The sequence below is a fragment of the Branchiostoma lanceolatum genome, chromosome 6 (genome assembly GCF_035083965.1).
Source record: "Branchiostoma lanceolatum isolate klBraLanc5 chromosome 6, klBraLanc5.hap2, whole genome shotgun sequence".
In the NCBI taxonomy this organism is placed as follows: Eukaryota; Metazoa; Chordata; class Leptocardii; order Amphioxiformes; family Branchiostomatidae; genus Branchiostoma; species Branchiostoma lanceolatum.
The window spans coordinates 12120084-12133463 of record NC_089727.1 but is presented as its reverse complement, the minus strand read 5'-3'; the positions used below and the strand labels follow the sequence as shown (position 1 = coordinate 12133463).

Genomic DNA, 13380 nt, shown 5'->3' with positions numbered 1-13380 from the left:
ACAGACAAGTGCCGATGCATTCTTGGTTGATTTATTCCTCCCTATATGTTCTACTAGTATTTTGTGCAGAAAGCCTGTCAGGCTCAGTCCAATACGTCATACGAATATTTTTGTCGTACGTCATTCAGCAATGCTGTGACAGAACCGGTCGTCGATCCACGGCAACCTTTTCCGTCACAACATTGCTAAAATTTGTATGACACATCCCCGACGGTGCCAAGAATATTCCACATTTGCTGTGGTTAACCTATCGTACGACATATTTGACTTAGGCTGCTGTCGTACGACGTATGGGGCTCAATTTTCTGCGAATAATCTGTCACGTACGACGTATGCGACTCAGGTTGCTGTCGTTCGACGTATGTGACCGCGCCTCTCACGGCCCCGTCCAGTCCGGGACGTCCTCGCAGACGTAGTAGTCGGGACCGAGGCAGGTGCACAGCATGGTGTGCTGGTTGGCGAGGTCGTGCTTCGCCCACTGCTGGCCCTTCAGGTAGATCACACCGGAGTCCGCGTCAGTACACTCTTCAGAAAGGGCTGCAGGGGGGAAATCAGTCAATCAATAAATCAATCATCACATCAATCAATCAATCAATCAATCAATCAATCAATCAATCAATCGATCGATTGGTCTATCATTTGCCCGGTCAATCAATCCAGCCTTCAACCAGGGCTGTAAGGACAAAATTAATCGCTTCATTGATAGATCAAGAACCCAGTCAGTCAGTCAGTCATTCAGCCAGTCAATCAATCGATCAATCGATCAATTGATCTATCAACATGTTGAACGATTGATGAATTAGTATTCGATAGAATAGTTACGGTTCATCCAATGTAATTTATCTAAGAATATGTCGACCTTAGGCTCTTTTACGTTTCAGTTTATCTATCAAGGTTTCTAAATCCCTGTGATCCTGCAAAGGGATATAGGGGCCGAGAGCGCGCAACAAATTAACTTCTTAAGGCCTTTTACACCCAACTCATTTACGATTTTGGCAAAGACTACGTACCGCAGACGCCACACATGGCGTGGCAGCCCTCCATGACGTAGTCCGTGCTGCACATGCTGGCGTCAGGCCACCCCGGGTTGGCGCCGCACAGGGGATTAGAGTCGATACATGGCGCTGTGGGCAGCCGGGACATCATTTGATCATACAACACTCGTCAAGTGAAGACCAATAAACATTATAACTGTGCACAGAACGCATAGAAAGAACTCGTCTGGCTGGGCACTCAGCAAGTAGAACATGAAGTTATAAAATCAGATATAATCAGACATGTTTAATCGTTGTACCGTGTACAATTGTCGTGCAATAAAGTTCTTCTTCTATAATAAAAAGAAAAGGGGGAGTAGTGTAACAGTGGGGGTTCAAGCGCCTCCAACTGACCAGGCTAACTGGTCGCGACCTTTTAGCGTAGTGGTTAAGGCGTGCGTGCCTGTGATCTGGCCTCCGGTTTCGGCGTGATCATTCGAAAAGCGAGACAGAATTACCCATACATGACTATATATTGTAACAAATACACTGGTTTCGAAAATATTTTGTACTTAGAATTGTAGGATAGATTAGCCTTGTAGAACAGATTGTTTATTTCATGCCATACATTGTACCATGTACGATTGTTGAGCAATAAAGTTTGCTTCACTTCACTTCTATAATGCACACGAGAAAAGCCTACGACCGACATCAAGAATTGTAAGGAGGAACTTACAGTAAGAAAAAAAGCATGTAAAAGTTGATCATGCATATGCCATTTGGCATTAAGTTGGCAAAACTAAGGACGTTAACCGATCGATCCGCCATTTCAATTTTGTAGCGTTGACTGTAGGCAGGATAGTGATCGACGTGCTACATTGAAGAAGACGAGAAAGATACTAAATGTAGTTATAAAGGGAAAGTTGTCCAATTGTTTCCTATGATAATACAATTGAAGCACTTGATCAACACAAACTATTGTTTTGACAGGTTATTTTTATCTTTCGATGCCTACCGTGACAGAATAGACCGTCCCAGCCGTCAGCGCATGCGCAGGTACAGCTCACGGGGTCCAGGGTCCCACCATTGGCGCAGTGCACACCGCACACTGGAGAAAACGAGGAATAGATGAACAGTGATGCTAACATATCAAACTTAGATAAGTCGGAAACTATTCAGTTTGCTCATATACACATACATGTTGTTGACTAAAGAATGCTGACGGAAAAGACACGCACCTTCACACCTCTCTCCGATCCAGTTTCCCGCACAGTTACAGTTGCAGGTGTCGTCTCCGAACAGAGCCGGGTTCCCGCCGCGACTGCCGCCGTTCAAACACGGGCCTCTGGGGTCGTCGTCACAACCTAGCAACGTAAAGACATACATTTCAGCTGGAAATTTCGTCCATGTTGTCAGTTTACATTTTAGAGGACACTCAGGCCCTAAGGACACTGCAGTCTTCGCCAGGTTCGAATGATCGGTCACTTAGGGCACGTGACCCTACTGGGACGCATGACATCAGCGATTGGTCAGAAGTGGTCATAAGTTCGAATTCATACCTCCGTCCATGTTGAGAAATGCATGATGTCATGTGCCCTAAGTGATTGGCCATTCGACCGTCAGCCCTCCAGTCCGACGTTTTCAGTAAGGTTGCCTGACCCGCATTTTGTACCATGCAGGGCAGTGGATCCCACGGGTTTGTGTGGCTACATGTCTGCCAACAGCTAAAAATACTGATGGAAATGTTCCTGTTTCCGGATCGCGTCCCAGAATCTTTCTCACAACGTGTGTGTGTGTGCATCTGCGAGCGGTAGGCCTTGACCCAAGGAGAAAGTGAATATTTACTTTCTCCTTGGGTCAAGGCCTACCGCTCGCAGATACGCACAAAACACACACACACACACACACACACACACACACACACACACACACACACACACACACACACACACACACACTATGGCTTACTGCAAACTCCACAGAACTCCGGGCAGAGGTCCAGGACATAGTCAGCGCACATGGAAGTCAAAGGCCACCCGGGGCTCGCACCGCACTTCGGGTCCAGGTTCTTACATGTATCTGTGGAGAAAGAAAAGTATTGTCTTCATCTATTGCACAGAGAAACTGTAAGACGGTAATGCCATCAAGAATGAATGTCGACAAGTTTGCTTGTTCACCTTGATCGTAATCTAATGGCACTGTAGTAAAATGTACTCTGATCGTATCGTTCTGACTATCCTTAAGAGTCAAGTAGACGCGGACAAAGCCTACAATATCGGCTCGCCTCACCTTGACAATATTCGCCAAAGTAACCAGGAGCACACTGACACGAACATGTCGTCTGGTCCACCACGCCTCCGTTGAAACAAGTCGCAGTGCACACTGGGGGAAAACCACAATCACTCATAAATCGACATTGTAAAAGTTGCTTTAAATCCCTATTCACCTTCTGGTTATATATATCTGATACCGTCGTGGAGATCCTGTACACCAGCCCAAGAACCTTCACCAAGAAGCCTTATACCATCGAGAAAGCCACACCAAGGCAGCCTTATACCATCGAGAAAGCCACACCAAGGCGAAACTAGTCTGGATGTGGGCTTGAATAAAGTCTTAAACAGAGACTATGCGGCTATAGCGTCTTTTCTGAAGATACGGCGTGAGTGTGTACGGTTGGCTTGAGGTTGCCCAATACTACTGCCTATTGATACCGTCGTGCTTTATGTTACAATTTGACGGGTGAAGTCCTGAAAAAAAATCGTATATATCAGGACTTTCTGACTCTTGCTCCTAGTATTGCAAAATCACCCCGCGTCTCAGGTCCTCTGGGTTTGTGAATGTAAGAAACCTGCGCATGTGTGACAGAAACGCCCAGTTCCGCTTCCTGCCTTCCGCCATCTTGTCATATTTCATATAAATGTTTTTAAATAACTGAGAAATATGTGGCTGTACACATGTGACGTTTCGTCATTCATATGATAACCTATTTCATTCGCCTTGACATTTTCACCCCACACTACCGCTTTTACGTATCGTAGAGGGCAAAGTCGATCACCAAAGGAGCGATAAGTCGTGGTGAACTTTGCCACGGTTAATCTACTAAAGGGTACATGCACCTACTTCTGTTGTAATAAGCAAACAATGTACAGTTCAAGTTACCATGCACGAACGACCACACAGAGTTTATCTTTTCGCATCGACCCCCTATCTTCAAGTGAATCAACTTAAGGTCACTATACACCACAGTCCGTTTCTACCCATAGAAACTTTGAGAACACTATGCGTACCTCCCAGCTGAGACCGAACAAAATGATAGTACATTGTATCTGGGCAACGTTTCCCTAATGTTTACAACTTACAGTTTAGTCATGTGAGGATATCCTAAAGGTCATCACAATACCCTGCTCTTTTTGTACATGTTTTCTCACGATATAAAGTGTACTTGTCGTCGCATGACATGATGCAGTACTGATAAAGTTCGCCAGGTTCCTGACCTTCACACAGATCTCCCACCCATGGCGCGGGACAGTTACAGTCGCAGGTGTGGGTCCCATACTTGTCCGGGTTCCCTCCTCTCGTGCCGCCGTTACGGCACGGGCCGCGCGGGTCAGCGTCACAGGCTAGGCGGGAGAAAAGGGGGGGGGGAGTTATTTCAAGTTTAATTGGATCCACACTCGACTTACAATACAAATCTAAGACATACCAGTTCAGAGTCAAAGATATACAAAGCGGTAACAGTACAGTAGCAAAGATCCGATTTTGGTGAACTTGATATGGAAGTTATTAATTCATAATGGCATGCATATGCGTCATTTCTTGACTAACAAGCAAAAATTTCTATTTCGAATTCAACCTGTCTAGTCTGAACTGATATTTCGGTTGTCAGATTACGAATACGATCTTTTAGTTGAATCGGACAAGAACTATAAAAAATAAGAAAGGAAAACATTGGCCACTTCAATAGTGAAGAAAACTGTAGATATGTTAAAGTATTCTTTCAAATGGTACATAGTGCAATTTTCATTTTTCCATGCATAAACAATACATAGGTCTTCTTGATGTTAAACTCAACATCCCGGTAGAGTTAAGTAAGAATCGTGACTTACTGCATCCTCCGCAGAACTCCTGACAGTTGGAGCTGACGTAGTTGGCTGAACACAGGGCGGGGTCGGGCCAGCCGGGGCTCTGGCCGCACAGCGGGGACAGGTTCATGCACTGGCCTGTGGGAAACGTTCATCATCAGCTGGAAAACTTAATCCTGGTATCCGAACCTACTATAGCTCCCGAAGTCTCCTCTCCTCCAATAGAGAGAAGAGACTCGGGAACTATAATAGGTTTGGATACCAGGCTATGAAATCTTATCTGTTCGTCGGTCCTCGGTGATTTGTAATGACGACCGCGGTACGGACAGTCGAAATTCGAAACATTTTTGTTGTGTGGGAACAAAAGCTATTAGTATTAGCACTTCCCTCACATTCATGCTTCTACATAGTGGCTTGGCACCACAAAGCCGGGTAAACGCTCTCGTCGTGTACCATACCTTAAAAATTACAAGCTGCTTAAGCGACTGATTGGTTTGATCAACCCGCACAGGAGCATGTAGGTATCTTTATGAAACACACCTATTCCAAGATATAAATTCAAATGCTGTCGGACCAAAGACCTTCTTGATCGGACTCAGTAGTGTTATACGGACTGTTCTATCGATAATCGATACATTGCTATGGCATGGTTCTGGTCAACTTTCAACAAAGGCCGTTTGTTTGTTTGTAAGCTTGATGAAATACAGTTATGCTTTGTGATATGTATGCTTTAGGCTATGTCATCCGAAATCCCCTACAGATTTTCAAGGAGTGGGTCGGTGTTGCTTCATCTCTACGTCTCCTGTTCGTTTCAGAAGTACTTACTTATGGCATATGTTTACTCACAGTGGTCATCCCGAATGGATAAAACAGCCACACGAAAAAGACTACAGAAAAGTATAAATGAACCAAAGACATACATCTACTTGGAGATGAGAAAACTCTCTCTACTCTTTTGACCATTCGTTGGCGACTTTCTCTGACATCCATATGTTAACGTAACATTGCTGAAGACGTTACTAACAATCAAAGACTATTACAACGTAGAGAAAGATTTACTTACCCTGTGCAAGGGCCGTTGGAACCAGGAGAATCAGGACTGCAGCCAGAAGTTCCATCGCGTTTAGTTCTACTTACTAGTACACCGCCGCCAGCTAAATTCGGAACAATATGGTTTTCTGTCGTAGTGAACGGAACTCAAGTACAAAGTTTCCTGTTCAAAGTACTGTGTGCGAGAGTAATATAAAGTACACAGGGCATGATTATCGCAGTATCAGGGTTCGCGTTACCATAGTCTAAAATTAAAGAATATGTTTGTAACGTTGTATGTTTAAGTCGTATCTATTGAGTGGAAAGGAGAATCTAAATCCTAATGTCGTCACACTACATTTATATTGAAGTGTCTTACAAGTAATCATTTTGCTTTAAGCATTATGATTCAAAGTCCTTTACCATACATACGTCGCTCATTATGGAACATTTGAGCTATTCAACACAAACTTTATTTGGTTCAAGGTTGCCCTCTACACAAAGAAAAGGAAGCTATCACCGTAGAGTTTACTGAAACGTATTTGCCCTATGAAGATCAAACCTGATTATTTGATGTTCTATATCAATCTGAATAAAATACAATAATTACGTATTAATGTTTCCTCTTGAGTTCTAAGTAACATACACCGAGTACCAAACCATATGTCGTATTCTCATACGCCAAATGTCATATTTGATGCTTTTCATATGCCATTATTGTTTTCATAACTAATGCAAACATCCTTTCCTCTAGGAACGCCCAGTCGACTATGAGTGTAACGATAGCAATGTGATGTATATCTGACACGTATTGTTGATAACGTGAGAGAAACGGCATATGTTCTATTATATCCATGTGTGTTCTTTACTCACACATAATGTTTAAAATATTAGCAAATATTACGTTTTATCCGGAAAAGGTCGCGAAAGGGCACGTGTGTACAACGAGAAATGTGAGATGACACTGTAGGGCGTGCCAATTTCGTTCTGTAGACATGCTTCATTTACAAAGATATCGTGACCCAGTGTGCTATTTTGTAGCATGACGGTAGAACAGTTGTAGTATCTGCCAGTGACCAAAAGCTGCTCTCCACTAAAATCATGGTTATGGGTGATATCTAGATATGTTAGGATCGTTTGCGCTATTTCTTTGTAAATAAAGAAGGGCATTGGTAGAATATTTCTGAATTTGGCTTTTCTTTCTAATCGTCCGGAAGACACGCTTGTGTCTATTTGCTGGTACAGCGGATAAGAGTATTTGATGTTGAACGTTTGCGAGTCTACACGTTAGAATGGTGTCATTGTTTCCTGCTACACCCTGTTCCCATCCACAGCTGGGGATTACATCTTTTCCGATTGGCCACTATTTTCAGGTATGATAGTCACATGTGTCACACTACCTCGGTATAAGCGTTAGGTTTGAAGTTGAGTACAGTAACACATGACGCAGATAAGGTGACATCTTTGTCTTCAGGCGATGCCTAATCTCCATTAGACTCGTTATCAGAATCATCAAACCCCCTGTTTCACAATTTCTACACTTGTACCTCGCCTGGCCCTTGTGGCCAACAAGGGTGCCTGGTGGAGACTAGCGTCGGTCTCTCTTTCCACTAGAGGCTGCGATCGCGACGAAAGATTTGAAAGATCCCTCAACGAATGTCGTACATAAACAACGATAATCTTTTCACATTTTGTGTGGTTTGTTTTCTTTTAAATCGTACTTTTACATCTTGCATCATATTCTAAATATGAAATCAAGGGTCACACAAATCCCATTTTGGTCGCTGTAGGGTCGCTCGGCGATCGCCGTCTAATAACAGCGATGCACTGCTCAAGAGTCGGATGGATGGCTCAGCACTGCAAATATAGAAAAATGTCGACCAGGGTACGTTTTAACAAAGGCATAACGGTCACGGATATCGGTTCTGCCAATGCGGTGGACGTTTCAGACGACTAGGAATAACACACTTCACTCGGGTTAGCTTTACTCCAAATACGTCGTCCATTTTTGTGTGTGTGGAAAACGTCGTGTTCATGAGAGACAGACTATACTGTCATGTATACACAGTACCCTATCTATTGATATCGCATGGATTTACACAAAAAAGACGAACAAAGAAAAAGTCAAATACAAATCTCGTATGACTTTATACCTTAACGAACCATGACGAGTATTCATACATCAACCCATTGGTATCACAAGAATGCTTGTCTACGCAAACAAACGATTGAAAAGAAACAAAACTTTTCTTTCAGACTAACAATACTGCAAAGGGCCAACTTTCTTGTTCAAGAATGTTATGTAAGTTCGACTGGAAGACCTTTAGTATTGTGTAACTCGCTTTTGTTCAATAGAATCACATGTCTTTCAGACGACTAAGCAAATAACGACATAACTGTGAGAGGTGTTGCTGGTATTTTTAAAGGATCTTTTGTTGAAACTTAAAAGCTTTAAAGTGAACGCTATGCCACGGTGGAAGTGCACTAACCCATACACACCCTCATAGCTTTAAATACCATCTATGACGTACCGAGTTCTGACATTACCTGTGCCCCTACCATGCTCCACCGCGCGTTCCTTCAACTGAACGTGTTTACACGTGCCGCTGCCACTCAAGAATTTCTTTTGTAAGACGAAACGTTTAACGTCAAGCGAACATGGCTGTGAGGACTCCAGACAATTATCCTGCATGGCACACATGTCGACCCGTGAGATCCCCAAAATATCGGGGTCAGTTTCGAAAGTCAAAACACACTTAGAATCGTGTCCGAAGTTCGCTCTAACATCCGTTTAACAATGTTATTGTAACCTCCCGGGCCATGTATATAGCTTCAGTTTTTCTTCTCTTTTTTCGCTCCTTCTGAACATCTTTGGAGTGAAGTCTTTTTCTCCTCTCTTCATCGATATGCCGAGTATCCGGCAAAATAAGCTCATTACATGAAAGACGTACACAGTCGGTAAAAGGTACAAAGTTAAGGCAAAGCCATGAATCAACTTGGAGATTGATAGTAAGTAATCAACAACTAGTGCCTCGATAGTTAAACATCAACTGCAGGAATGTCGTCCCGTATACGTCATGGTCAGCTCCAACTGGTGTCTTCTCTGCAATCCAGTCTTCGTTCATCTGTTGGCATGGCAACGGGGGCTGTTGTTCCCGCTCAGAGGTTCCGTTGACAGCAAAGTTGTGAGTGTGCCATCCAAGGTACGGACTCCAACAGGTGGCTGCAGCTGCTGACCCTTCAACCTACAAAGATATCTAACCACGCATGTGTGTGTGTGTGTGTGTGTGTGTGTGTGTGTGTGTGTGTGTGTGTGTGTGTAGGTACAACAGACAAGAAAGAATGACCATCTTCACTCTCACTCCACTACCAGTCATACTCACACAGTCAGCAGATTCACCGTGATAAACCAACATATTACCAACTGACAGACATAACCGGAGTGGTTGGACGTTTGATGACTTTTTAGGAAAAAGCTTAGCATAGCTTCCATAGAAAGAAATTTTATTCAGAAGTTAAGTACAATTCTTCGTTTGAGGGGTCCCTCTTACTGTGCCACTCTGGTTACTCCTATCAGAAGTGCATTACTGAACCTGTGCTTGTCCCGGGTGTTGCTGCGCTGCCGATTGTGGTTGTTACTGCCGCTGTGGTGGTTGTTGCCAATGTGGTTGCTGCCGCTGTGGTCGTTGTTGCCGCTGTGGTCGTTGTTGCCGCTGCGGTCGTTGTTGCCGCTGTGGTCGTTGTTGCCACTGTGGTCGTTGCCAGTGTAGTTGTTGTTGCCGTTGTGGTCGTTGTTGCAAATGTGGTTGTTGCCAGTGTAGTTGTTGTTGACATCGTAGTCGTTGTAGGGAGGGCAGTAGTCGCTGTTGTATCAAGACATTCGGGCAGACAGAGATGTTACAGTACTCACCATTCAGGACACAGAGATGTTACAATACTTACAATTCGGACACACAGAGATGTTACAGTACTCACCATTTGGACAGACAGACAGACAGACAGACAGATGTTAAAGTACTCACCATTCGGACAGACAGAGATGTTACAATACTCACCATCCGGACAGACAGACAATTAAAATACTCACCATTCGGACAGACAGATCTAGAGATGCTACAATATTCACCATTCGGACAGACAGAGATGTTACAATACTCACCATTCGGACAGACAGAGATGTTACAGTACTCACCATTCGGACAGACAGAGATGTTACAGTACTCAAAGCTGACGTCCGGGTTCGTGGTGTAGCACCAGGGTCCGGCTCCGTCGTCAGGGTTCCGGCAGTAGTTACTGGTCAGGTTCTTGTCGGGATGATCCGACGGATCCCATCGATGGGTCTACAGGGGGAGGAAGGCCTAGGCTTGCGTCTACAGAGCTTGGGGTGACAACTAATGTGTAATACAGTAGGCTACCATGCCTGCGAAGCCTGTATCATCCTTTAGGACAGATACAACGGCCTATCCTGATACGTAAAAGCTTACGTTTCTGTAGCATTTATTGCGTTTTAGTAGTATGTATACGTATATCTAATGAAATGCATGCATCTTGCTATTATGAGATCGCCAAAATAGTGTCATTGTCCGATCACATACGTCCAATTAACGATCATTGTACCGAGATTGTCGGTGTATGTGTCGAACATTACTCAGCTATCTAGATCTTGTTTCGGAAGGCTGTCGAGATCCTTGTCGGCAGTTTCCGTTTCTGTCACGGCCTGCCGTGAAAATTGTACGACATCACCTACGACGAATGTGACCGGGCCGTTACATTAGCCTGGAATCCAAACCTATTATAGCTCCCGAGTCTGACTCGGGAGCTATAATAGGTTTGGATTCCAGGCTACCGTTACAAGAGAACCAAACGGACATAACAGGACACTGACACATGCGTTGATAACACGGTATTTCCTGTTCTTTCTTCCATTATCGCTGAAAGATATGAGTCATTTCAGTCCGTTTTTGTAGCCTGGAGTCCAGCCTTGATAGCCTTGTTAGCTTTTGCCCGCCGCCCAAAAAATCCATTAGCCTGCCAGGTGCCTGCCGGACTAGTGGATCTTGGGCGGCGGGCCAAAGCTAACAAGGCTGAACTCCGAGGCTACGTTTTTTTGGGGACCTGACTCATTCTGTTCAATATTTGAGCACCAACATCGACATCGTGTCTCTCCCGTTTCCATGGTGACAGCTGCTGTACTCACCCATGGGCTCTGCGCGTCCCACCGCTGGCACGCCAGTCCGTTGATGGTGACGTCGACCGTGCCGACGTAACTCGCGCCTTGGTCTTCCGCCGTGTAGCAGTCTACGTTATCTTCCCCTGAGATACCAGCGGTGTTTGAAAGAAAACATGAAGCCTCTTAAGCAGACTATACGAGTTGGCCTTTTTGTGATTATAATTTTTTTCGGATGATATATCATGTCAGTTACATTGGACTCGGTTAACACAAGAATATGAGAAATATTATCAACACCCAAAAGCCCACGTGTAGAGCCTAACAAGGAGGCTAGAAATATGCATGATGCTAAAACAATCGTTATATCGATCATACGGCGACACTGGCCTCTACATGCACAAGATTGACTTGGTGACTGAGAAAATAGCAGAAGTTGGTCTAGTAGGGTAATAATTTTTCAGAGAAACTAAGCACCCGGAAAAGGTCTAGTTCTCCGACACGCTCTTCTGAATAACTGTTGAGACTTAATGGACAACTCGTTACTATTTTCCCCAGTCAACAAATGGATTTATTTGATCGACACTATGATTATACCCCAGTAACCCCACATCCAAATACTGGTAACGTTACATGCTGGTATATTGATTAGAGAAATCATGCGAGTATACTTATTTTTTTTAAAGGTAAAGCAAACATATAGGGCCATATCGTGGGTAAACATTCATCGTGGGAAATGTGCCCTGGGTAAAGGTAATGTTTACATTTCTTTGATCAATAATTGATCACATAAGTACATGATAGGATAAAACAAAACATGATATCTTGGTTAGTGAGATAATTTTCAACGACACAAAACTGCACAAGCTTACCCTTGCCAAATGAAGCGACAGTAAGCAGGAAAATGGCGGTCCAAGCTAACTCTATCCACGGGCCTCTCTCGCCCCGGCTTGCCGGGGGTCGTCTGGGTAGTCTCGGCCGACGCATGGCGCCGTTGTTGTATACTATAGGTTCTACCGTAGGCGCGTAGCCTAAACAGTCCTAATGTGTATCTACACGGACTTCTGGGGTCTACTGTGCGCTACTTTGTCGAATGAAAATGCTCTGTTAGATGTCCAGAAATTGAAACTGTTGCTCAGTAGTCCCTCGCTGAATTTCACAGAGGTGTCCCGGCGCAAGGAAGACAAGAACCTTCCCACTCAAGACCCCACGGAGAAGTGAGGAGACGAACTACCCGTAAGTTCAAAGGAATCCACTGTCGTCATGACCGTGGCCGACTCCAGGCAACCCGCCAAACTTCCACCTGTCCCCCCGCCCGCTATTGTACCTCAGACTCGCGTCTCATTCATCAGTCATTCCTCGCCCGGCGTCTCTTCTCCCGGCGAGCTTTGGCAGGCGCCGACCCAACCTTTTATGGCCAACTGCTGTGTCAAAATACGCCATGGGCAGTAAATAAACGTTGCGACCTTGCAGATTTACTTTGAGAGTATTCGCCGCTTTTCAAAACGTTCGAGATTTTTAGCTTTTGGATGCGGCTTAGTTCGTAGAATGGTACCTCCGTATAATTTGAGTGATTTCTCAACATACAGTAGAACAATTCCACCAACCTATGCGTTACCATGGGGTAATGACATGTAGCTGTCAAGCAAAGCTAACCTTTATTCAGTGAGGGAATCCAAATCGCCCGTGCTAATGCCGTTCAAAAACTGTTTTTGTTTGGTTGAACACCTTTAAAGACTTCTGGAAAATCTATGGCTGTAATTTCATCGTTTCAGGATGATCAATCATCAAGTCGAACACATGTTCCTGACAGAATTAGTTCCTGACAGAATTAGTCCATATAGGTTAGGGCCGTCGCACGATAGCCGGTCTACGACAGTGAAGTTGGATAGTCGTACGTGGACGCGTCGTGTCATGTGACAGAAAAATCGCACGACTATCAAGTTGAAATATGTATCTGTGTTACGGTAACACCGACACCCAGTGTATACTTTTAACCATTCAACTAGCTCAGTGACGATCTCTTTTACACCTTCTTGATCCAAACAGAACTGACTACTAGTATCTCGGACATTAATTCTCACAGACTATGACGGCCTGAATGTTCGTCAGTCAGCGCCCCTGGCCA

General features: G+C 44.4%; 2 protein-coding genes across 2 annotated transcripts; both read right to left on the bottom strand.

Moving 5' to 3' along the window:
- Positions 1 to 9: 9 nt before the first annotated feature.
- On the bottom strand, positions 10 to 6278 carry LOC136436648 (multiple epidermal growth factor-like domains protein 11). The gene is made up of 9 exons (XM_066430809.1): positions 6120 to 6278; positions 5081 to 5194; positions 4469 to 4594; positions 3264 to 3356; positions 2943 to 3053; positions 2213 to 2338; positions 1990 to 2082; positions 1011 to 1124; positions 10 to 537 (listed from the first exon to the last, which is right to left on the bottom strand). Exons 1-9 carry the CDS (start codon positions 6172 to 6174, stop codon positions 377 to 379), a joined length of 993 nt encoding a protein of 330 aa, XP_066286906.1. The 5' UTR covers positions 6175 to 6278; the 3' UTR covers positions 10 to 376.
- Positions 6279 to 8209: 1931 nt separating this feature from the next.
- On the bottom strand, positions 8210 to 13195 carry LOC136436646 (putative apolipoprotein(a)-like protein 2). The gene is made up of 4 exons (XM_066430805.1): positions 12125 to 13195; positions 11283 to 11398; positions 10278 to 10425; positions 8210 to 9948 (listed from the first exon to the last, which is right to left on the bottom strand). Exons 1-4 carry the CDS (start codon positions 12237 to 12239, stop codon positions 9659 to 9661), a joined length of 669 nt encoding a protein of 222 aa, XP_066286902.1. The 5' UTR covers positions 12240 to 13195; the 3' UTR covers positions 8210 to 9658.
- Between the last annotated feature and the right edge of the window lie 185 nt (positions 13196 to 13380).